Genomic DNA, 24,465 nt, shown 5'->3' with positions numbered 1-24,465 from the left:
TTATTCAAAAGCCCAAATTCACAAACAGTATGTTCAGAGTAATCCCGGTTTGCTCAACACTCAATTTTCACCTAACAGAACTGAAGCACTTTAAATGTGGTACATTTCTTAATGATTAAGGGTGTGGGCACAAGAAGATAACTGGTCTCCATTCTCAAGAAGCTCAACTTAGTAGACAAATGAATTTTAAAATGTACAATACCCAAATACATGAGATAAAAATTCCACCCTCTAGGACCATAGTTTGACCCTCTCTTCACACACTTCCTTCCCTTGGAAGAAGTAACCAAGTTTACCGATCAAAGCACAGGACAGGTTTGAGCCTGGTAGGCAAAGATGTGGGCCCATGTCTTGCTTATACAATGAGTCACACATCAGGGCAAGACTCTGACCATACTGCTCCTCACTGCTCTAGAACCCAACCCCTCTGAAACTGGGTTGGCGAGGCAGGTTGATTTGGATCATAAGAGAGAGCAGTAAGGCATGAACGAAGAGGAATATCAAGCTTTATGTGTGGCAGTGAGGTACAGTCAGGGCTGGTGAATTATCAAGCTGAAGATGTGACATAATCAGATTTTTATGTCAGACCATTCTGGCACCAATGTGGGAGATGAATTTGAGAGGCAGAGGCTATTTAGGAGGGGACCACTAATGCAGCTCCAGTGATCTCCCAACTGGAGAAGTTCTGTAAGTACTCGGTCATGCTCTAAGGACTTCAGCCAGTGTCAAAAGGGAATGCAACCAGAAGACAAGGACTTCTGAGAAGGGAGTACTCCAGCTGACACCCACTGGTTGCTAACAGCTGCCCGGTGCATGGTACTGAGAAGAAGCCTAAACTCTGCAGAAATCTAGGTGCTGCAGAAAAGTGTTTCCCAATTATCTGGCAATAACAATCTTGAGCAAGAAGGTGAAAGTGGAATAAATGTGTGCCATTTATCTATAAAGCTGTATCAGAGTGTGTAAAAGTGGATAAAATAGAGAAAGAATGAAAAGGTGGGTATGAAGGATTAACAGAAAACTACTCAAGGAAGAGAAAGCAGAAATGAGTGTCAATGTGGGAGCGACATTCAGAGTTCATACATGACCAGATGCATGACCAGAAGGGTAAGGCCTAAGAAGGAAAAAGAAACCCCAGGACACCTTCTGAACCTTTATTCTCAACAGATTTCAACACAATGTGAAAATCTACCTATCTAGGTCTTCTCCTAGGGGAGAGAGTCCAGAGTGGTCGTCCGTAGTGCTAGTTTAAAATGCAAATCCCTGGGCCCCAGGTGAACCACAGTCTGGACTTGCAGTACAGATGGCCATTAAACACAGCAACTGAGAACAGAGTTCTCCATTCTGAGTCAAACTGATTGCTGCTCCAATCCCCGAAGTCACATTTACTGTACGAGAAAACATGGTCAATCACATTAAGGGGAGCTGACTACAAAAACTGTAACTGACAGAATCACATCAAAAGCTATGATATTTGGGAAAACTTAAAGGATTGCCTGATCATACAGTATAAAATTGAAAAATATTCTTTCCAGATTTTATTATAAATTAGATACAGATTGGTTGCAGAACTGCCTGGAAGAAGCACCATTTGGGGTTATCTATAATCCTATAAATCATAATTCTGTGAATTGCAAGAAATTGTTCCATAATAAATACCTTTTTAAATTCATCTTCTTTATCATTAGTATCAACCTCATTCACAATATTAGCTTCATAGTCAGTGTTTTCGCCTTCTTCTGTGTCACTCCCAAAAACAACGCGTTTCCGCTGTTCTACAAACAAAAGACAAAACAAAAATATAACATTTGACTTTTTAGCATTGTGTGTATTCTCCATGGCCAAATCCTCTTAGGAAGCTCCTTTTTAAAAAGCTCTTACTTTAAACATTGTATTACGAAAAATGGTTTTTTGCATTTGTTCCTGTAGGAGTCATTCTTGATTTCAATTTAAATTATTCACCTCAACAGAATCATCATTGTACTAAGAAATAACCCTGTAATATACAATCTAGATTTTAGAAAAATTTTAAGAAAGTTTTCTCTCTTATCCTTCTAAATTATCTGTTTACCTTTTGAGTTCTCTAACTTGAATGAAATGATATTTTTGTGTTTTTTGACACTTGTAATGAAAACGAATTAAACTAAGTGGAAAAACTCTAAGAGGAAAGATGTGATGTGCATACTCATACTAGGCTCAGGCTTTCTCATCCTCAGCACTACTGACATCTTGGGTGGGACAATTCTTTGTTGCTGGGGGCTGTCGTGTAGAATGTTTAACAGCATCCCTGGCCTGTATCCACCAGAAGTCAGTAGCAAATCCCCTCCCCATACTGTGTGACAACCAAAAATATATCCAGACCTTGCCAGATATTCCTTTAGGGGAAAAATCCCTTCCAGTCCCATTGAGAACCACTGTTCCAGGCACAGATTTCTCTTTCTCTCTCTCTCTCTCTCTCTCTCTCTCTCTCTCTCTCTCTCTCTCTCTCTCTCTCTCTCTCTTTTCTCTCTCTCTCTCTCTCTCCTTCTCTCGTCCCCCCACTTCCATGGGATCTCTGCTTGACTACAATGTTCTCTCACTCCAAAAAGTCAACTTTGCACAGACTCCCTATTTCAAGTATGTTGGTAATTAGCTAATTAACTTCCTCCCTGTTAGTCAGAGCCATCTCTCAGGTCTCCTTGGAAAGTCCAGGTGGCACACTCTGTGCCAGTGATCCACTCCTGGTGCACTCAGTGGCTTGCCTTGCTTGAAGCCAGCCTCACACTACTTCCCCAAGCAGCAGGTGGGGAGAAGAGCAGGTATGTAGCAAACAGGAATTGTGATTGACAGGCACATCCCCTTAAAATACTAACAAGTAAAATCTCCAACTACAAAGTTTTACCTAATAAGTTCTTATTTAGAGCTTGAAAAAAAAAATTTAAAATGACATACGTCTTTCTCTTCCAATTTATCTAAAGATTTGAGATCTCTAGGACAGGACAAGCTGAGCAAAGCTAAAAGTCCCATGTTCTTAAACCATAATCTAGGAAGCAAAACACTCCCATACTAGGGAATCTTTTCCTAAAATTCCCTGCCCCTGATAAAGAGGATTCAAATTCAATAGCTTCTCTCTTGGGCTTATTAGTGAAACTGAAACTGTTAGAACCTGTTTAGAGAACAGGAAATTCAATAGGGTAAAAATTATTTCACCCACTTGAAATAATCCAGGCACCTTGTCATACAAATTTGTCTGAACAGATGTGATGAAGTAAGGAAGTTTCTCTTGGTCCCAGTGAAGCAAACTGAATGAAGGTTATAAGGCAGAATCAAAAGTTAGAGTTATGACACAGAGCCTTTTAGGCCATTCTTTAAATCACGGGAGGAGGAACGGATGGTGGACAATACGTGCTTCAGGGTAATATTTTCTTCCTTGGGAGTGCACTCTTCAACTAGGCACCATTTATCTGTACCCAAACCCCAAAGACAGTTCTAAGTAGGAATACATAGCTTACTCTACACAGAGAAAAATCTAGGAAAAGAAAAAAGTCTTAAAACGTGGTCTCACTCAAATTAAGTTTACAAGATTCAAGAAAATTATAGAATTAACCTTTTCCTGGTTCACTTTTCTTAAAAAAAAAAAAAAAAAAGTAAAATAAATCAAATAGTCAAAGTGACTTGATTAGAACGCTGCACCAGAAAAAAAAACAAAAAACAGAGTTAGCATAGCTGGCCTGAGACTGCTATCCATAGAAAGGCGAGCTTGCAAGGATGGTCCTGTGTTGGGAACTTGGATTTGAAAGGGGTTCCCACCATTCCCTGACCAACAAAAAGAACTCTCTGGGCTTAAACTCTTTGTACAGTGTGATTTATGCTGAACTCCTTCTTTACTTCTGGGGAAGGGAGGGTCTGGAATTCAGTACCTGCTAAGCAGAAGGTGCTTACATAAGAATATCTGTAGATCTTGCAATTCAAACATAATAACAAGAAAAGTTACCTGTTGTCTGTTTTGCTGCTTTCCCAGTGTATTTCACTTCATAAATTTGCTCAAATATTGATATAAGTTCTCTGACAGCTTCTTCCACATGCTTGCTTTTGTGGTTTAGAATGTCAGCCCATTCTTTTGTGTATGTCTGTTAAATAAAGAAATGACTATTATTTACCAGATACTTAAAAGTAACACTGTGAAAATTAATCCCCTATTACTTTAATTTATAAAACTATAGTTAAATTTACTTGAAAACAAAGCTAGAGATAGTTGAAAATGGCATAATGTTTCAGATCCAAAATTGTCAATGGCTAAAAGCACAGCTGCTAAGGCCTAAAGAACAGCAAAAAGATGAAAAAGTCCACCTTTGACCTACCTATACCTGACTCAATCACACACAGAAATCTACCTTGACATATGGGTGAAAAGAAAGAAGGCTGAAGGAATAGTGAGAAGATGATGTCAGAAATTGAAAATGAGATGTGGTTTTAAAAGAAGACAATCCAGAGTATTGGTTTGGAGAGTTAAATTAGATAAAGGTTTTTTTGTTTGTTTGTTTTTGTTTTTGTTTTTGTTTTTGTTTTTTTGAGATGGAGTTTCGCTCTTGTTACCCAGGCTGGAGTGCAATGGCGCGATCACCGCAACCTCCGCCTCCTGGGTTCAGGCAATTCTCCTGCCTCAGTCTCCTGAGTAGCTGGGATTGCAGGCACACGCCACCATGCCCAGCTAATTTTTTGTATTTTTAGTAGAGACAGGGTTTCACCATGTTAACCAGGATGGTCTCCATCTCTTGACCTCGTGATCCACCCACCTCGGCCTCCCAAGCTGCTGGGATTACAGGCTTGAGCCACCGCGCCCGGCCTAGATAAAGCTTTTACCTGAGCATGGTGTTACAAGACAGGCATCAATTTAAGAGCTTTACACATATTAACTCATGTGATTAAACACTGATCTTGGAATGAGTAATATTATGGTCCCCATTTCACAGCAGAGAAAACTGAGGCTTGGAAAGAATAAGAAATTTTCCCAGGTCACACAAACAAGTAGTTGGAAAGAACTTGATTTGAAACCAGTTTTGTCTGGTTCAAAACACCTGTGCTTTCTAAATTCTTCTAATAGCAAATGCTTTAGAAAGAAGTTGAGAACTAGTGAAATTCAGAAAAGAAAACTGGTTTATAAAGTTCAGAGTAAGTCTTTCGACATGCCAACAAAATACACTTATTTTAAGTAAAGGAAAAGTAGTTGGATGCAGTGGCTTGTGCCTGTAATCCTAGCTGGGAGGCTGAAGCAAGAGGATCGCTCATGCCCAGGAGTTCAAGGCTGCAGTGAGCCATGATCATACCATTGCACTCCAGCCTGGGTGGCAGCACAAGACCTCATCTCTGAAAAAAAAAAAAAGTAAAAGTAAATCAGGGCCAGGTGCAGTGGCTCATACCTGTAATCGTAGCACTTTGAGAGGCTGAAGAGAGAAGATTGCTTGAGCCCAGGAATTTGAGAGCAGCCTGGGCAACTTAGCGAGACTCCCATCTCCACAATACATTTTTTAGAAATTAGCCAGGCATGGCGGTGTGTGCCTGTGGTCCCACCTACTCAGGAGGTTGAGGCGAGAGGATTGCTTGAGCCTAGGAGGCAGCAGTGAGCCATGTTCGCACCACCACATCCTGGCCTGGGCAACAGAGCAAGACCCTGTCTCAAAAAAAAAATGGAAATATGAACAGCCACTTTGGGCCTTCAAGAATACATATGCAGAGTATCCTAAGTCTGCCCGTGCAAACTCCTCTCCGGAAAGCCTTTGGGAAGTTCCATATTCCCATGTTCTTTCTTTTCTTGACCATCTAATCTGTACCTGAATGCATTCTCATTGTTTGGTCCCAAGAGACATAGTGGTCCTCCTCCTATCCAAAGACATGCTCCGATCCCCTCCATGCCCACCAACTCTTCTGACCTTGCTCCATCGTTCATTCACTTTGTCCTTTTTAATTTATTCAGTGCAGTGCTAAACATTGGAATGGTAATGGAGGCTGGAAGCCCCTTCAGTCTAACGGGGAAAATGAATGTTAAACAAGTAGACAATTCCAGTTGATTATGGCAGATTGGACATATGTGTTTATAAATCCCAGCTCTGAAATCCCCTCAGGAACCAGACACTCTCGTTAACTTGGCAGATTGAACATGTTTATCTTCGCATCCCCATGATATATCCAGAAACCTCGACAAAATAACATATAGTAATCTTTTGAAAAGAATATACCCACAAGAACAAATGGAGAATGTCATATAAGTTCTTCCATGTCTCCAATACCATATAATAGTAAAGTTAATGGGATTCAACAGTTGGTGCTGGGACAACTGAATATCCACTTGCAAAAGAATGAAATGGGACCTTCTCCTCACACCATACAGATTAACTCAAAATGGATCCTAGACCTAAAATTTCAGAACTAAAACTAAAAAAAACCTCTTAGAGGAAAATATAGTCATCAATGACCTTGGATTAGGCAAAGGTATCTTAGATACAACATCAAAAGCAGAACAAAAAAAGAAAATTTGATAAATTGGACTGCATCAAAATTAAACACTTCTGTGTCAAAGAACACTATAAAGAAATTGAAAAGACAACCCAAGGAGTGGGAGAAAGAAATGTAAATCATATATCTGATAAGGAACTAGTATCTATAAAAACATTGTTACAACTCAAAAATAGGACATATATCCAATTTAAAAATGAGCAAAGGATCTGAATACAGCTTCTGAAGGAAAGCATATAAAAGGTTAATAAGTACATGAGATTGCGCACAGTGGCTCATGCTTGTAATCCTGGCATTTGGGGAGGCCTAGGCTGGTGGATGATTTGAGCTCAGGAGTTTAAGACCAGCCTGGCCAACATGGCAAAACCTCATCTCTACTAAAAATACAAACATTAGCTGGGTATGGTGGCATGCGCCTGTAATTCCAGCTACTTGGGAGGCTGGCCCCAAGCTGATTTTGTTGACAGAATTTTTAATATCGTTTAATTATTTAACAGTGTTTTCTTATCATAACTTGGATCACAACATTTCCATGATTTTCTATTCCATTGGTACATCTCTTGAGACACAAGTATCAGTTGGCTCCAGTGAGGAAAACGGAAGATACACCAGCTATTATAACAAATAGAATTGGAGAATTTAATATGGAGGATGGGTTAAACACAGTTAAAGGACCCAAAATGCTAACAGGGACACTGACGGCACACCGAGGTATCATAGTAACAGCAGGAAACAGCAAGCATCCCTAGACTTGGGAGGAGGATGGAGTTATTAAAACGTGGAGCAGGGAAGTGAGGGAGTTGCCCAGCTGGCACTGCTACCTCAGGAGCTCAGAGAGGGACCTCATGATGCTGGCACCATGAAGGGCCCGTGGAGCTAGTTCCGGAAGGGCTGGGAAAGTCAGCCCTGGGACTAAGTGCTGTTGCCAGAGTGAAGAGCTGTTGTGGGTGTGGTAGCCAGGAACAGGAGGCAAATCAGGAAAGAGCAAGTCTCTTCTTTCTCCTCCAGCATCCTTCTAGACACCCACTGTCAGCCTAAAAGGGAGCCAGCTGGCCAAGGAGAAAAGTTCTGTCAGCCCTAGAATCACAGGACAGAAGGAACAATTGGAAATTAACAGAAGAAAGCTTTTTAATAATTCACATAATCTGTCCTAACCCTTGGATGCTCCAAGACAAGGAACACTGCCCTGACTGCAAATAGGCCTGGTTCCCAAATATTATCATCAGATAATAAAAACCAACTTTGTCTCAAAAAAATTCATGTTATATATGTTGTGTTTCTCAAACTGATTGCTGTCTGGAGGGCGATCGACTTGCTCTGTCATGACAAATCATACTCTGCCTTCACTACCATGGCCACCCGATGGTAGGTTTGTGAGAAGACAGCCCAACTGTTACTAGATCTTAGATCACTCCAGGGCAAGGGACTGGGCATACTGTTTGGCAAGCGTGTTCTTCAGAATTCTGGCTTCTGCATCTTGACTCACACTACTGAGACAGCACTACCACTAGAGAATTACTGTATAATTTGTAGAGAGTTTTATTTTGAGATGATGAAAACGTTTTGGAAATAGATCATTGTAATGGTTATACAACCCTGTGAATGTAACTAATGCCACTAAGTTCTACAGTTGAAATGGTAAATTTTATGTTAGTATATTTTATCACAGTAAAAAAGTTTCCAGCCAAAACAAAGAGTAGGGAGTGGGAAATGATTTTTAAAACTTAAAGAGACACATCGATCAAATGTAATGCATGAACTTGTCTGGCTCTTAGTTCAGAGACAAACTCTAAAAACACAATTTCTATTAAAGATAAATATATTCATAATCTATGACTCAACAACTTCCCTTTGGGGTATATACCCACCAAATTACTGCTTAAGTCCACACAAAAAAATTTACAAGAATGCTTAGTGTATAACCAAGTGTATAGATTGTAAACAATCTAAATGCCCTCAACAATAGAACAAATAAATAAATTGCACTAAATCCATATTATGGAATACTATACAGCAATGAGAAGTTGAAATGAAAGAATGAATATATCACAACTGCAAAAATGAATCTCATAAATATAACATTGAGCAAAAGAAGCCAGAAATAGAGAATATATGCTGCACCATTCCATTTACATGAAGTTCAAAAACAGGCAAAACTAATATATATTGATAGAAGTCAAATGGTGATGGCTTTTAGGGGTGAGAAGGAGGTGTTATTGGCTGGAATAAAACACAAAGGAATCATTTGGGATACAGAAAGTGTTCCATATCTTGATCATGGAGATAGTTACAAGGGTGTATCATATGTAAACATTCATTGAATGGTACACTTAAGATTTGTGCACTTTTCTGAGTATATATTATATGTTAACTTTTTAAGTATAGAAACTAAAATAAAAAGCAAGCTGAAACCATATGGAGCTTTGTTTTTTGTTTTTCATAACCAAAAAAACAAATAAGGCCTTGGATCCCTCACAAGGGTGAGAGGCTGGAAGAAAGATCTGCCCCATTCTCATCCTCGCTTAATGCCAGGCGAATCAAGGGCTATTCCCTCAGTGAAAGAGTGGACTAGAAAGGAAAGTCAGCTACCTTGGTTGAGGCGTGAGCTGGGGGAGCAAATTCTCCCTTACCTTTACCCAACTAGCTTACCCTTACATAGTTTTGGGGCTTGAGTTTATACAATCAATGAAGTTTTAGAAATTCTATCCTCTGAGAAACTAACATAAAGTTGTCCCAAGTTGGTAAAACTCCTAGGCACCACATAGGAATAAATAAAAAGAAACAGGTTCTCAACCAAGGCTGTCCAGCATTCCCACAAATAGATGTGTGTGCATTAGCTCACAATCCAAAAACGCAAAAACACAAAGAAAGAAACCACTCTGGGCAAGAGTTGGTAGAAACAGCACAGAGCAGCATTAAACTCCCCCATGTTTTTCAGATAATGAAGTTATGTTGTAAAATATAAAATATTTTTTATTGTCTAAAGAAAATTAGAATAAAGACATGAGAAAAAGATTACATAAAAATATCAGACATATTTGAAAAAGAATACAAAATCACTTCTAGAAATAGGTAAGTAAATAGAGTAAATTTTAAAAAGAGGGCAAGGAGTGGAAGTATAGCCAAAAATATTGAGAGTTAAAATAAATGTAAATAGGTCAAAATTACCAGTTTTTTTAAAAACAGACTTTCAGAATAGATTTAAAATAAAACACAGTTAAATGTTCTTTACAAGAACAAAACCTAAAATAGGAGAACCCAAAAAGGATGAAAGTGATAAAATGGAAAAAGACATATCTGAAAAATAGTAACCTGAAAAAAGCTGATATAATTACATCAATATCAAACAAAATAAAATTTCAGGATAAAAAGCTTAATCCATAATGATGGAGAAAAACCAGTCAGGAAGATATAATCATCTTAAACTTGAACACACCAAGAACAGGATATTAAAATGGGTCATCTGTTGGGCAAGGTGGCTCATACTTACAATCCCAACCCTTTAGGAGGATGAGGTAGGAGAATGGCATAAGCCCAGGAATTCTAGCCTGCAGTGAGCTATGATCTTGCTACTGAACTCCAGGCAGGGTGACAGACTCCATCTCAAAAAATTAATTAATTAATTAAATTTAATGGGTTGTTTAGTGTTGTCTTAGTTATAGCCAAAACCCCAAAACTGAGAACAAATAATTTTAAGGCTGGGCATGGTGGCTCACACCTGTAATCCCAGCACTTTGGGAGGCCAAAGTGGGTGGATTGCTTGAGCTCAGGAGTTCAAGACCAGCCTGGGCAACATGGTGAAACCCTGTCTTCCCCCCTCTCCAAAATTTTTTTAATTAGCAAGGTGTGGTAGTATGCACCTATAGTCTCAGCTACTTGAAAGGCTGAAATAGGAGGATCACTTGAGCCCAGCATGTCAAGGCTGCAGTGAGCCATGGCCACACCCCTGCAAAACAGCCTGGGCGACAGAGCAAGACTCTGTCTCAAAAAAAGAAGAAAGAAAAAGTTCAGTTCAAGACATAAATTTAGTGCTCTTGAGAGAGGTTGCATTATGTGCTGGGCCTTGAAATGATTAGACAGGGTGCCTGTCTTTGTGCCTTTGAATCACTGTAGGATAAATAGTTATTCAAATCGTTACAATATAACACAGTGCTGAAGACGTTAGATTTTATCCTGCAAGGACAGGTGCCACTGCCAACAAGGATTTAAGCTGGGGCGTTTCACAATCCGATTTGATGACAATGGGGATGGATGTGTTGGGGCAAACATGGAAGCAAACAGACCAGTTAGATCACCACATGAATTGCTAAAGTCAAAATGCTCAGTAAAGGCCTGACCTAGAAAGGAAAAGAACAGGCTGAGATTCAAGCAAAATCTGAGTAAGAAAACAATCCTAGGCCAGGTGCAGTGGCTCATGCGTATAATCCCAGCATTTTGGGAGGCCGTGGTGGATCACCTGAGGTCAGGAGTTAGAGACCAGCCTGGCCAACATGGCAAAACCCTGTCTCTACTAAAAATACAAAAATTAGCCAGGTGTGGTGGTGTGTGCCTGTAATCCCAGCTACTCCAGAGGCTGAGGCAGGAGAAGCACTTGAATCTGGCAGGCGGAGGTTGCAGTGAGTCAAGATTGCATCATTGCACACCAGCCTGGGTGGTTAAAAGTGAAACCTCATCTCAAAAAAAAAAAAATCCTTAAGCCTCTCAGGACTGGCTGGATATAGGAAATGAAGGTGAGGAAAGGAGTCCAGATGATTCCCAGTGTCTGAGTGACTTACAGGGAAAGTATGTTGTAGTTAAAGCTATGAAAGAGATGATATGGCCCTGGTAGCCATGCGCAGTGGAAGAAGAGCTGTGAACCACTTACAGAGACCCAGGAAATGCCAGCATTAGGTTGAGGATATCGAGGATATCAACAAAATGTTAGTCTAGGGTGTGGCCAGGGCTTTTGCTGTTGAAGCCGTGAAAGTCCTTAGCGCAGTGAATGGAAAAAAAAAGCTTAGATGTCTAAATGCTACTGACCAGATTTCTACTGTTAGACAGAAATGTCACATTTTAGGTTTATAAGCCAGTATTTTTGTGATTATAATTTAATGAACAAACGCATACCTCATTGAGGGTCAACATATCTTCTACTTTGGTAGCACCACTTTCAGGCAGAGAAATCAACACAGTTTTGGCTATCTCTTTTAGAACTGTATCAATATGCATTTCACACAAGTCACTGATCTACAAGGAAGAAAAATGTAAGAAAAAAAACCCTTCTTTCCTTTAAAGCAGGTTTTCATCCAAAAGAAGCTTGAGTTATAAATTAATTTAGGAGGCTAAATCTAGAAACTTGAATCTTGAGCCAAGCATAATTTGGTGAACATTTTAGGAGGACAGCTGCAAAGAAAGCTTGACATAAAACTGGATTTTTCTTGAGCACTAACATGTGCCATAACCTTATCTGTGTTATCTCTTTTAATCCTGATTCCAGCACAGGAGGCATTGATATCCCAGTTTTACAGCTTAAGACTCCAAGGCTCTGAGAAGTAAAGTAACCTAGGAAGGAACACTTAGTAAAAGGCAGACAATCCTACCCAGGTTTATCTCACTCCAAAGCCTCTGAGTTTGTCTGTTACGTCATGCTGCCATCACAGACTAGTACATCTAAAATGACAGGCATGTTCTATGTAAACAACACGTCAGAAATCAATAGACAATCTTCAATTTGATGATCCTCTCATCTAGTTTATAGTAAATGCATTAATATTAATATTTAAGTACTCTCCTCTGCCACCTTTAACAGTCTACAATTATCCCATATTCTAAGCTACAATGTGAAGTTGAGCTGTCATTTTAATATATTAAAGGCAAGGTAATTCTGGGATAAGAACAAAGCAAGCTTAAATGAAGACACTGATCCAGTAAAAGAAACATAAAGCATTATATTTTAAACCTAATGGATGTCCTTTTGGTTAAAAGTCACACCCTTTAAACAATAATCAAACTATTACTTATATCCTGAGTATTCATAATAATCAATGACTATTACTTTCATAATAATCAAAATATTACTTATATCCTGAGTACTAATGTTGATAGCTTTTTAAATGTATAGATCATACCTTCTTTAAAAGTTGATTGAACATATCCAAAACTGATTCAACTTCTCGAAAGAAGCTTTCCAGTGTTAAAGACGACCATGTTAACACTGTAAGTCCTTGCCTCAACACAGATTCCACCTGGAAACGGCACAAACACAACAGCTTCTATTATTAACAGGAGCATCTGCACTTATAGAAAAGCATTTATCACCTGCAAATATTACATGTTCTATTTTTTATATATATTTTCTCTCTATCACACCTAATAAAGATGATTTTTTATTTTTAACCATCTTTGACTGTCCAGGAAACAATCATGAATTTCACAAAAAGTGTTCATAATTTAGATTTAGTTGTTTTTTCAAAGGCAACAAAACTTAGACAAGAAACTCTTTAGAAAAAAAAAAGAGCTATAAAATTGAACTAGGAAGATAGAGAGCCTAAAGAAGAATAGATGTTCCAAAATCTGTAGATTTATAGAACCAACGTCTAATTTTAAATAACAGGAAAATCAATATAAACCTTCAGCAATACCAACCTTTTTCATTTTAGGGGTCATCAGATTGACAAACACAGAAGGGACTTCCTGACATAACTCATCATAATTTTGCAGGAGACCCTGTAAGAAGTTGAAATGGCATGTTTTATTTTAATTCATTTAAAGTAGCAGTCACATTTTGATTCATGCCAGGAAGGTTTCATTATCCCTGTTTCCTCATAGTCCTGCCATCATGTCAGCTGCCTACTTAAACTTATGCTGATTTACCATACTTTTGCTGTACCTATAAATTACCTGAGCATCTCTTTTGAACAAGTCAATAGCAATCTCTAGATCTTCATTTTTCATATTTACTATTTGTCTTTCTATATGTATATTAAGTAGTTTGAATGATTTTTTGTGATATCTGTCATTATACATTTCTCCTTTCTGTTTCTTATCTTCTGACATATTAAAATATACTCATCATTGATGCCACACTTGATTTCTTGAATCAAAAAAAATTTAGCTTCTCCACACAAGCTTTTATATTATCTCTTAGATATTGTTTTAGAGCTAATCTATGATGATCAATTTTTAGCTATTTTGTAATTTACTACACTGTGGGGTGGGAAATGCGCATTCAAGTTACATTACCTCCAAATTAATAATCCTAAAACTATTTCAATTTTTACCTAATAGTTTCAAAGCTCTTGATTCCTCTTTCCTCTTTATATGTTACTTGTAGTTGGAAGTTTTATTTATACTTGACACTTGCTAAAGAACTTTGACTTTCTTGACATTGTTCAACACTAACTAAAATCCTATAAAATGGATGCAAACTGTATTAGCTTCAATTTATAACAGTGCTTTTAAACTCAATCCTCCAAAGTCACCGCTAGCCAGTACAAAAGCCCATGCCTGGCTTTTGATGGCAAATCCACTTTCCACAATGTCACTCTAGTGTTTTTTTAAAAAACAATTAAATACTATTTTGGTAAGTGCTAAAACTACTAAACTGTTGGAAGACAACATGGCATAAATCTTCATGACTGGAGACCATAGCAGAACAGCAGAGCCTGAAGCAATAGGGTGAACCTCACAACAGCAGGGCGGAGCCTCAGCAGGCAAACAGTAGCTAGTCTGCCTCCTAGCTGGGCAGAACACCTCAACGGACATCCAAATATAAAGCCCGAACCCCCCAACACAGAGCATTTGAGAAAAAAAGGGTTTTTTTAATGAGCTCTGTTGCAGCAGAATCAAACATAGCAGCCTAACAGCCCTGAATGAACAACAGAGCTCACTGCTCAGCAATTGAGCTCCTATAAAGTACAGACTGTCTCCTCAAGCAACTCGCTGACCCCTCTATATCCAAAAGACTGACATTTGGCAGGCATCATCCTGGGACAAAGATAGCAGAAAAAGAAACTGGTGGCATCCCTCGCTGTGCCACAGCTGCTAGAGGTGCACCCCAGACAAGCAGGGCCTGGAGTGGACCTCAGCAGTCGTACAGCGAAGGAGCTAGACTGGTAGAAGGAAAGCCAAGTAACAGAAATACTTCATCATCAACAATCTGGGTGTCCACTCAGATACCCAATTGAAAAGTCAGCAACTACGCAGACGACAAGTGGATAAATCCACAAAGATGGGAAGAAACCAGCGAAAAAAGGAGGAAAACACCCGAAACCAGAACACCTCGCCTCCTAGAAAGGACCAAAACTCCTCACCAGCAAGGGAATAAAGTTGGACGGAGAATGACTGTGACGAAATGACGGAATTAGACTTCAGAAGGTGGATAATGAGAAACTTTTGTGAGCTAAAAGAACATGGATTAAATCAATGCAAAGAAACTAAGAAACTTGAAAAAAGATATGAGGAAATGATAACAAGAATGGATAACTTAGAGAGGAATATGAATTAATTAAAGGAGCTGAAAAACACAATACAAGAACTTCGCGAAGCATGCGCAAGTTTCAATAGCCAAATTGACCAAGCAGAAGAAAGAATATCTGAAGTCGAAGACCAACTCAATGAAATAAAACGAGAAACCAAGATTAGAGAGAAAAGCGCAAAAAGGAATGAACAAAGTCTCCAAGAATGTGGGACTATGTAAAAAGACCTAATCTACGTTTGATAGGTGTACCAGAAGTGGACAAAGAGAATGAATCCCAGCTGGAAAATACTCTTCAGGACATCATCCAGGAAAATTTCCCCCACCTAGCAAGACAGGCCAACAGTCAAATGCAGGAAATACAGAGAACACCACAAAGATATTCCGCAAGAAGAGCAACTCCAAGGCACATAATCGTCAGATTCAACAACGTTGAAATAAAGGAGAAAATACTAAGGGCAGCCAGAGAGAAAGGTCGGGTCACCCACAAAGGGAAGCCCATCAGACTCACAGCAGATCTCTCGGCAGAAACACTCCAAGCCAGAAGAGAGTGGGGGCCAATATTCAACATTCTTAAACAAAAGAACTTTCAACCCAGAATTTCATATCCAGCCAAACTGAGCTTCAGAAGTGAAGGAAAAATAAAATCCTTTGCGAACAAGCAAGTACTCAGAGATTTTGTCACCACCAGGCCTGCTTTACAAGAGCTCCTAAAAGAGGCATTACACATAGAAAGGAAAAACCAGTACCAGCCATTCCAAAATCACACTAAATGCTAAAGAACATCAACATAATGAAGAATCTACAATCTACAACAACTAACAGGCAAAACAGCCACTTAGCATCAAAACGGCAGTATCAAATACACACATAACAATATTAACCCTAAATGTAAATGGACTAAATGCACCAATCAAAAGACACAGACTGGCAAATTGGATAAAAAAACCCTTCAGTGTGCTGTATCCAGGAAACCCATCTCACATGCAAGGATACAAAAAGGCTCAAAATAAAGGGATGGAGGAAGATTTAACAAGCAAATGGAGAGCAAAAAAAAGCAGGAGTTGCAATTCTCATCTCTGATAAAATAGACTTTAAAGCAACAAAGATCAAAAGAGACAAAGAAGGCCATTACGTAATGGTAAAATGATCGATACAACAAGAAGAGCTAACGATCCTGAACATATATGGACCCAATGCAGGAGCACCCAGATACATAAGGCAAGTTCTTAATGACTTACAAAGAGACTTAGACTCCCACACAATAATAGTGGGAGACTTTAACACTCCACTGTCAATATTAGACAGATCAACCAGACAGAAAATCAACAAGGATATCCAGGGCTTGAACTCAGACCTGGAGCAAGCAAACCTGATAGACATTTACAGAACTCTCCACCCCAAATCCATAGAATATACATTCTTCTCAGCACCACACCACACCTACTCTAAAATTGACCACATAATTGGAAGTAAAGCACTGCTCAACAAATGCAAAACAACTGAAATCATAACAAACAGCCTCTCAGACCACAGTGCAATCAAGTTAGAACTCAGAATACAGAAACCAACCCAGAACCGCACAGCTTCATGGAAACTGAACAACTGGCTCCTGAATGTTGACTGGGTAAACAATGAAATTAAGGCAGAAATAAAGAAGTTCTTCGAAACCAATGAGAACGAAGACACAACATGCCAGAACCTCTGGGACCCATTTAAAGCAGTCTCTAGAGGAAAGTATATAGCAATAAGTGCCCATATGAGGAGAATGGAGAGATCCAAAATTGACACCCTATCGTCAAAATTGAAAGAGCTAGAGGAGCAAGATCAAAAAAACTAAAAACCCAGCAGAAGACAAGAAATAACTAAGATCAGAGCTGAACTGAAGGAGATAGAGACACAAAAAACCCTTCAAAAATTCAATAAATCCAAGAGCTGGTTTTTTGAAAAGATCAACAAAATAGACAGACCATTAGCCAGATTGATTAAAAATAAAAGAGAGAACAACCAAATAGATGCAATAAAAAATGATAAAGGGGAAATCACCACAGATTCCACAGAAATTCAAACCATCATCAGAGAATATTACAAACAACTCTATGCACATAAACTAGTAAATCTGGAAGAAATGGATAAATTCCTGGACTCCTGTGTCCTCCCAAGCCTAAACCAGGAGGAAGCTGAAACTATGAATAGGCCAATAACAAGGTCAGAAGTCGAGGCAGCAATTAAGAGCCTACCACTCAAAAAAAGCCCAGGGCCAGACGGGTTCACAGCCGAATTCTACCAGACACACAAAGAGGAGCTGGTACCATTCCTTCTAAAACTATTTCAAACAATCCAAAAAGAGGGAATCCTTCCCAAATCATTTTATGAGACCAACATCATTCTGATACCAAAACCCGGCAGAGACCCAACAAGAAAAGAAAACTTCAGGCCAATATCCATGATGAACATAGATGCAAAAATCTTCAATAAAATATTGGCAAGCCGATTGCAACAGCAAATCAAAAAACTTATTCATCATGATCAAGCAGGATTCATCCCGGGGATGCAAGGCTGGTTCAACATACGCAAGTCTATCAACGTAATTCACCACATAAACAGAACCAAAAACAAAAACCACATGATTATCGCAATTGACGCAGAGAAGGCATTTGACAAAATTCAACAGCCCTTTATGCTAAAAACCCTCAATAAACTCGGTATCGATGGAACGTATCGCAAAGTAATAAAAGCTATTTATGACAAACCAACAGCCAATATCATACTGAATGGGCAAAAACTGGAAGCATTCCCTTTGAAATCTGGCACTAGACAAGGATGCCCTCTTTCACCACTCCTATTCAATATAGTACTGGAAGTCCTAGCCAGAGCAATCAGGCAAGAAAAAGAAATAAAGGGTATTCAAATAGGAAAGGTGGAAGCCAAATTGTCTCTATTTGCAGACAACATGATAGTATACCTAGAAGACCCCATCGCCTCAGCCCAAAAACTCCTGAAACTGATAAGCAACTTCAGCAAAGTCTCAGGATATAAAATCAATGTGCAAAAATCACAAGCATTCGTCTACACCAATAACAGACTTAAAGCCAAATCAAGAACGAACTGCCATTCACAATTGCTACAAAAAGAATAAAATACCTTGGAATACAACTCACAAGGAACGTGAGGGACCTCTTCAAGGAGAACTACACACCACTGCTCAACGAAATCAGAGAGGACACAAACAGATGGAGAAACATTCCATGTTCATGGTTAGGAAGAATTAATATTGTGAAAATGGCTATAATGCCCAAAGTAATTTACAGAATCAACGCTATCCCCATCAAGCTACCATTGACTTTCTTCACAGAACTGGAAAAAACCACCATGAACTTCATATGGAACCAAAAGAGATCCCGCATAGCCAAGTCAATTCTAAGCAAAAAGAACACAGCGGGGGGCATCACATTACCGGATTTCAAACTATACTACAAGGCTACAGTAATCAAAACAGCATGGTACTGGTACCAAAACAGAGATATAGACCAATGGAACAAAACAGAGGCACCGGAGGCAACACAACATATCTACAACTATACAGTCTTTGATAAACCTGACAAAAACAAGCAATGGGGAAAGGAATCCCTATTTAACAAATGGTGTTGGGAAAACTGGCTAGCCATGTGCGGAAAGCAGAAACCGGACCCCTTCCTGACACCTTACACTAAAATTAACTCCAGATGGATTAAAGACTTAAACATAAGACCTGGCACCATAAAAACCCTAGAAGGAAATATAGGCAAAGCTATCCAGGACATAGGAGTAGGCAAGGACTTCATGAACAAAACACCAAAAGCATTGGCAACAAAAGCCAAAACAGACAAATGGGACCTAATCAAACTCCACAGCTTCTGCACGGCAAAAGAAACAGTCACTAGAGTGAATCGGCTACCAACAGAATGGGAAAAAATTTTTGCAGTTTACCCATCTGACAAAGGGCTGATATCCAGAATTTACAAAGAACTCAAACAGATTTACAGGAAAAAACAAACAAGCCCATTCAAAAGTGGGCAAAGGATATGAACAGACACTTTACGAAAGAAGACATATATGAGGCCAACAATCATATGAAAAAATGCTCATCGTCACTGGTCAGCAGAGAGATGCAAATCAAAACCACATTGAGATACCATCTCACGCCAGTTAGAATGGCGATCATTAAAAAATATGGAGACAACAGATGCTGGAGAGGATGTGGAGAAAAAGGAACACTTTTACACTGTTGGTGGGAATGTAAATTAGTTCAACCATTGTGGAAGACATTGTGGCGATTCCTCAAGGCCTTAGAAATAGAAATTCCATTTGACCCAGCAATCCCATTACTAGGTATATATCCAAAAGACTATAAATCATTCTACTATAAGGACACATGTACACGAATGTTCATTGCAGCGCTATTTACAATAGCAAAGACCTGGAATCAACCCAAATGTCCACTGATAATAGACTGGATTGGAAAAATGTGGCACATATACACCATGGAATATTATGCAGCAATCAGAAATGATGAGTTTGTGTAGTTTGTAGGGACATGGATGAATCTGGAGAACATCATCCTCAGCAAACTGACAGAAGAACAGAAATTGAAACACCGCATATTCTCACTCATAGGTGGGTGATGAAAAATGAGAACACATGGACACAGGGAGGGGAGTACTAAACACTGGGGTCTATAGGGGGGAAAAGGGGAGGGCGAGTGGGAGGGGGAGGTGGGGAGGGATAGCCTGGGGAGAAATGCCAAACGTGGGTGAAGGGGAAAAGGAAAGCAAAGCACACTGCCATGTGTGTACCTATGCAACTGTCTTGCATGCTCTGCTCATGTACCCCAAAACCTAAAATCCAATAAAAAATTTAAAAAAGAATAAAATAAAATAAAAGGATCTTTTACCCTGGCAAAAAAAATAAAATAAAATAAAATTTTTTTCTTACTACAAAAATATTATTTTGCTTTAACTTATATATGTTATTGTTTTATCCTTTAGGTTATAACGTAATATTATAATTAATAAAGGAATTTTTAAAACACTACATAATTTCAATTACCTTAGTATTCATACCTTTTCAAATTTGTACTACTTTGGACAATATACTATATACTCAGCTGTTATTGCTTTCTAATTTAATTCCATTTAAAAAAAAATCTTCATGAGTTTGGATTTGAGAAAGGATTCTTAGATATGACACCAAAAACACAAAAGACAAAGTAGATCAGTTGGACTTCAGCAAAATTTAAAATATTCATGCTTCCAAATTCATTTTCTTGATTCACACCATCAAGAAAATGAAAATACAACCCAAAAATGGGAGAAAAAATTTGCAAATCATATATCTGATAAGGGGCTAGTATTAAAACCTAAAATGAACTTTATAACTAAAGAATAGACAAATACTCAATTTGAAAATGAGCAAAGGATCTAAATAGATGCTGCCGAAGGAAAGTATGCCAAGGGTTAGTAAGCACATGAAAAGATGCTCAACCATCGCTAGCCATTAGAGAAACAAAAACAAAATGAAAAGGAGATACCACTGACACTCGCTTAGGATGGCTATCATAAAAATGACAACTCATAACATGTGCCAGCAAGGATGTAGAGAACTCAGAACTCTCACACACTGCTGGCAGGAATGTAAAATGATAGTCACTTTGGAAAACAGTCTGCCAGTGCTTCAAAAGGTTAAACATGGAGTTACCACGTTACTGAAACCCTCCTTTCAGTATATATCCAAGAGAATGAAAACATACATTCACACAAAAACTTGTATATAAATGCTCACAACCGCATTACTAATAATAGCCAAAAATTATCTAATAGAAAGAACCCAAATGACAATCAACTGATAGAATAGGTAACTAAAGGGTGGTACACTCTAACCATACAATCAAATATTATTCAGTCATAAAAAGGAATAAAGTATTGAGACATAAAATGGTATGAATAAACTTAGAAAATACTAAGTGAAAGAAGCCAGTCACAAAAGACATAAATAGTTTGATTCTAATTTGTATGAAATGTCCAAAATAGGCAAATTCATAGAGACAGAACGGAGATTAGTGGTTGCCAGGGACCGGGTGTGGGGAGAGTTGAGGGAAAGTGGGGAATTAATGCTAATGGGTTGGGAGTTTCTTTCTGGGGTGATGAAAATGTTCTGGTTGTGGTGATGGCTGTGCACGTCATGAACAGGGGCATACCCAGAAATATTGCAGGTTCAGCTGTGGACCGTCACAATAAATCAAATACCACAATAAAGTCAGTCACACAAATGTTGTGTTCCCCAGGGCATATAAAAGTTATGTTGAAAAAGATGTAAAGGACCTCTTCAAGGAAAGCTACAGGGGGAGAAATGCCAGATATAGGTGACAGGGGGATGGAGACAGCAAACCACCTTGCCACGTAAGTACCTATGCAACAACCCAGCATGACCTGCACATGTACCCCAGAACCTAAAGTACAATTAAAAAGAAAGAAAAAGGTATATTGATACTGTAATGTAGCCTATTAAGTGTGCAATAGCATTATATCTTTAAAAAATGTCCACACCTAGGCTGGGTGTGGTGGCTCACACCTGTAATCCCAGCACTTTTGGAGCCCAAGGCGGGTGGATCATGAGGTCTGGAGTTCAAGACCAGCCTGGCCAAGATGGTGAAACCCTGTCTCTACTAAAAATACAAAAATTAGCCGGGCATGGTGGCATGTGCCTGTAATCCCAGCTACTCAGAAGGCTGAGGCAGAGAAATGCTTGAACCTGGGAGGCCAAGGTTGCAGTGAGCTGAGATCACTCCACTGCACTCTAGCCTGGGCAACAGAGCGAGACTCCATCTCAAAAAAAATGTAAATACCTTCATTTAAAAATACTTTATTGCTAAAATATGCTAACAATCATCTGAGCCTTCAGTGAGCTGTAATCTTTTTGCTGGTGGAGGGTCTTCTTCCCTCAATGTTGATGGCTACTAACTAACCAGGATGGTGGTTGCTTAAGGGTGAAGTGGCTAAACAAGAGAACAATGACATTTGTTCAATTGACTCTCCCTTTCACAAAAGGTGATTCTGTAAGCATGCCACGGTGTTTGATAGCATTTTACCTACAGTTGAACTTTCAAAATTGGAATCTCTCGTCTCCAACCATGCCCCTACTTTATCCACTAAGTTTGTGGAATATTCAAAATCCTTTGTTGTCATTTGACAATGTTCACAATATCTTCACCAACAGTAAATTCCACCTCAAGAAACAACTTTCTTTCCATGTTTAACTCCTGGCTGGCAAAAAAATGAAAATGAAAAAGAAACCACTTTGCTTATCCATAAGAAACAACTCTTCATTTGTTCCAGTTATATCATGAGATTGCAGCAAGTCAGTCACATGTTCAGGCTCTACCACTAATTCTAGTTCCCTTGCTGTTTCTACCACACCTGACATTACATGGAAGTCTTGAACCCCTCAAAATCATCCATAAGTTTAGTAATCAACTTTTTCCAAACTCCTGTTAATGTTGATATTTTAACCTCTTAGCATGAATTACAAATGTTCTTAATGACATCTACAATAGTGAATCCTTTCCAGAAAGCTTTCAATTTGCTTTCTCCAAACCATAAGAGAAATCATGATCTATGGCTGTTCTGGCCTTATAAATTTATTTCTTAACTAATAAGACTGGAAAGTCAAAATTACTTCCTGATTCATGGGCTGCAGAATAGAGGTGTTTGTAGGCATGAAAACAACATTCATCTCCTTGCACAGCTCCATCAAAGTTCTTGAATGACCAGGTGCATTGTCGATGACATTTACATTTTGAAAGGAATTTTTCTTTCTCAGCTGAAGGTCTCAACAGTGGGCTTAAAATATTCAGTACACTATACTGTAAACAGTTGGGCTGTCATCCAAGCTTTGTTGTTCTGTTTATAAAGCACAGGCAGAGTACATTTAACATAATTCTTAAGGGCGCTAGGATTTTCAGAATGGTAAATGTGCACAGGTTTCAACTTCAGGTCAGCAGTTGCAGAAGTCTCTAACAAAAGAGTCAGCCTGTCCTTCGTAGCTTTGAAGCTAGGCATTGACTTTTCCTCTCTAGCTATGAAAGTCTTAGATGGCATCTTCCTTCAATAGAAGGCTGTTCTATCTACCTTGAAAATCTGCTGCTTAGTGGTCACCTTCATCAATGATCTTAGCTAGATCTTTTGGATAACTTGCTGGAGCTTCTACATCAGCACTTGCTGCTTCACCTTGCACTTTCATGTTATGGAGATGGCTTCTTTCCTTAAACTTTTAAACTCTTTTTCTGCAACTTCCTCACTTTTCACAGCCTTCATAGAATTGAAGAGAATTAGGACCTTGCTCTGGATTAGGCTCTGGCTTAAGGGAATGTTGTGCTGGTTTGATCTTCTATTCAGAACATACAAACTTTCTCCACATCAACAATAAGACCATCTTTTAGTTTTGGGGGTTTTGTGGGGCAGAAAGTTGAGGCAGGGTCTCATTTTGTCACCCAGGCTGGAAGGTAATGGATGGTTTGCTGCAGCCTCGACCTCCTGGGCTCAAGTGATCCTCTCACCTTAGCCTCCCCCAAGTAGCTGGGACTACAGGCATGCACCACCACCTGGCTAATTTTCATTTTTTTTTGTAGAGACAGGGTCTCATCATGTTGCCCAGGGTCTCAAACTCCTGAACTCAAGCGATTCACCCGCCTGGGCCTCCTAAAGTGCTGGAGTTATAGGTGTGAGTCACTGTTCCCAGCCTTGTTTTACTATCTTATCAATCACATGTTCACTGGAGTAACACTTCTAATATCCTTCAAGAACTTTTCTTTGTATTCATAACTTCGTTAACAATTTGGCACAAGAGGTCTAACTTTTGTCTGTCTTGGCTTTCAACATGCCTTCCTCATTAAGCTTAATCACTTATAGCTCTTTATTTAAAATGAAAGATGAGACTCTTCCTTTCACTTGTACATTTAGAGATCATTGTAGGGTTATTAATTTGCCCAATTTCAATATTGTTGTGTCTCAGGGAGTAAGGAGGCCAAAGAGAGAGCAAGAGATGGGGGAATGGCTGGACAGTGAACCAGTCAGAACACACAACATTCACCAATTAAGTTTGTGCTCTTATGGGGGTGTGGTTCATGACATCCAAAAAGATTATGAAAGTAACATCAAAGATCATGATCACGGATCCCCATAACAAAACTATAATAAATTTTAAAATTGAAATATTGCAAGAATTACCAAAATGTAATAGATGTGAAAAGAGCACATGTTGGGAAAATGGTGCTAACAGACTTGCTCCACACAGTTGCCACAAACCATCTATTTGTAAAGAATGAAATAACTGCAAAGAGCAACAAAGCAAAGTGCAGTAAAAAGAGTTATCAATACTAAGACCATTGAATTGTATACTTTAACTGGGTGAATTATATGGGCATGTGAATTACATTCAATAAAACTGTTCCTTTTAAAAACTGTTCTGGATGTGTACACAAGGAC

General features: G+C 38.9%; 1 protein-coding gene across 8 annotated transcripts in view; it reads right to left on the bottom strand.

Annotated features, from left to right (window-relative positions):
• DNAH8 (dynein axonemal heavy chain 8) overlaps nucleotides 1-24,465 on the bottom strand; it is a 346,427-nt gene that overhangs the window by 240,998 nt on the left and 80,964 nt on the right. For all 8 annotated transcript variants that reach the window (XM_054254946.2, XM_054254948.2, XM_054254949.2 and 5 more), the window contains 5 exons: nucleotides 13,114-13,194; nucleotides 12,597-12,713; nucleotides 11,596-11,715; nucleotides 3,971-4,106; nucleotides 1,657-1,772 (listed from right to left, as the gene is read on the bottom strand). In XM_054254946.2, coding sequence (XP_054110921.2) covers nucleotides 1,657-1,772; nucleotides 3,971-4,106; nucleotides 11,596-11,715; nucleotides 12,597-12,713; nucleotides 13,114-13,194 — 570 coding nt within the window. The remainder of the gene's footprint in view (nucleotides 1-1,656; nucleotides 1,773-3,970; nucleotides 4,107-11,595; nucleotides 11,716-12,596; nucleotides 12,714-13,113; nucleotides 13,195-24,465) is intronic.

The sequence above is a fragment of the Callithrix jacchus genome, chromosome 4, assembly GCF_049354715.1.
Source record: "Callithrix jacchus isolate 240 chromosome 4, calJac240_pri, whole genome shotgun sequence".
NCBI classification, from domain to species: Eukaryota; Metazoa; Chordata; class Mammalia; order Primates; family Cebidae; genus Callithrix; species Callithrix jacchus.
The sequence above is the reverse complement of the archived record's forward strand: the minus strand, read 5'-3'. Positions and strand labels throughout refer to the sequence as shown.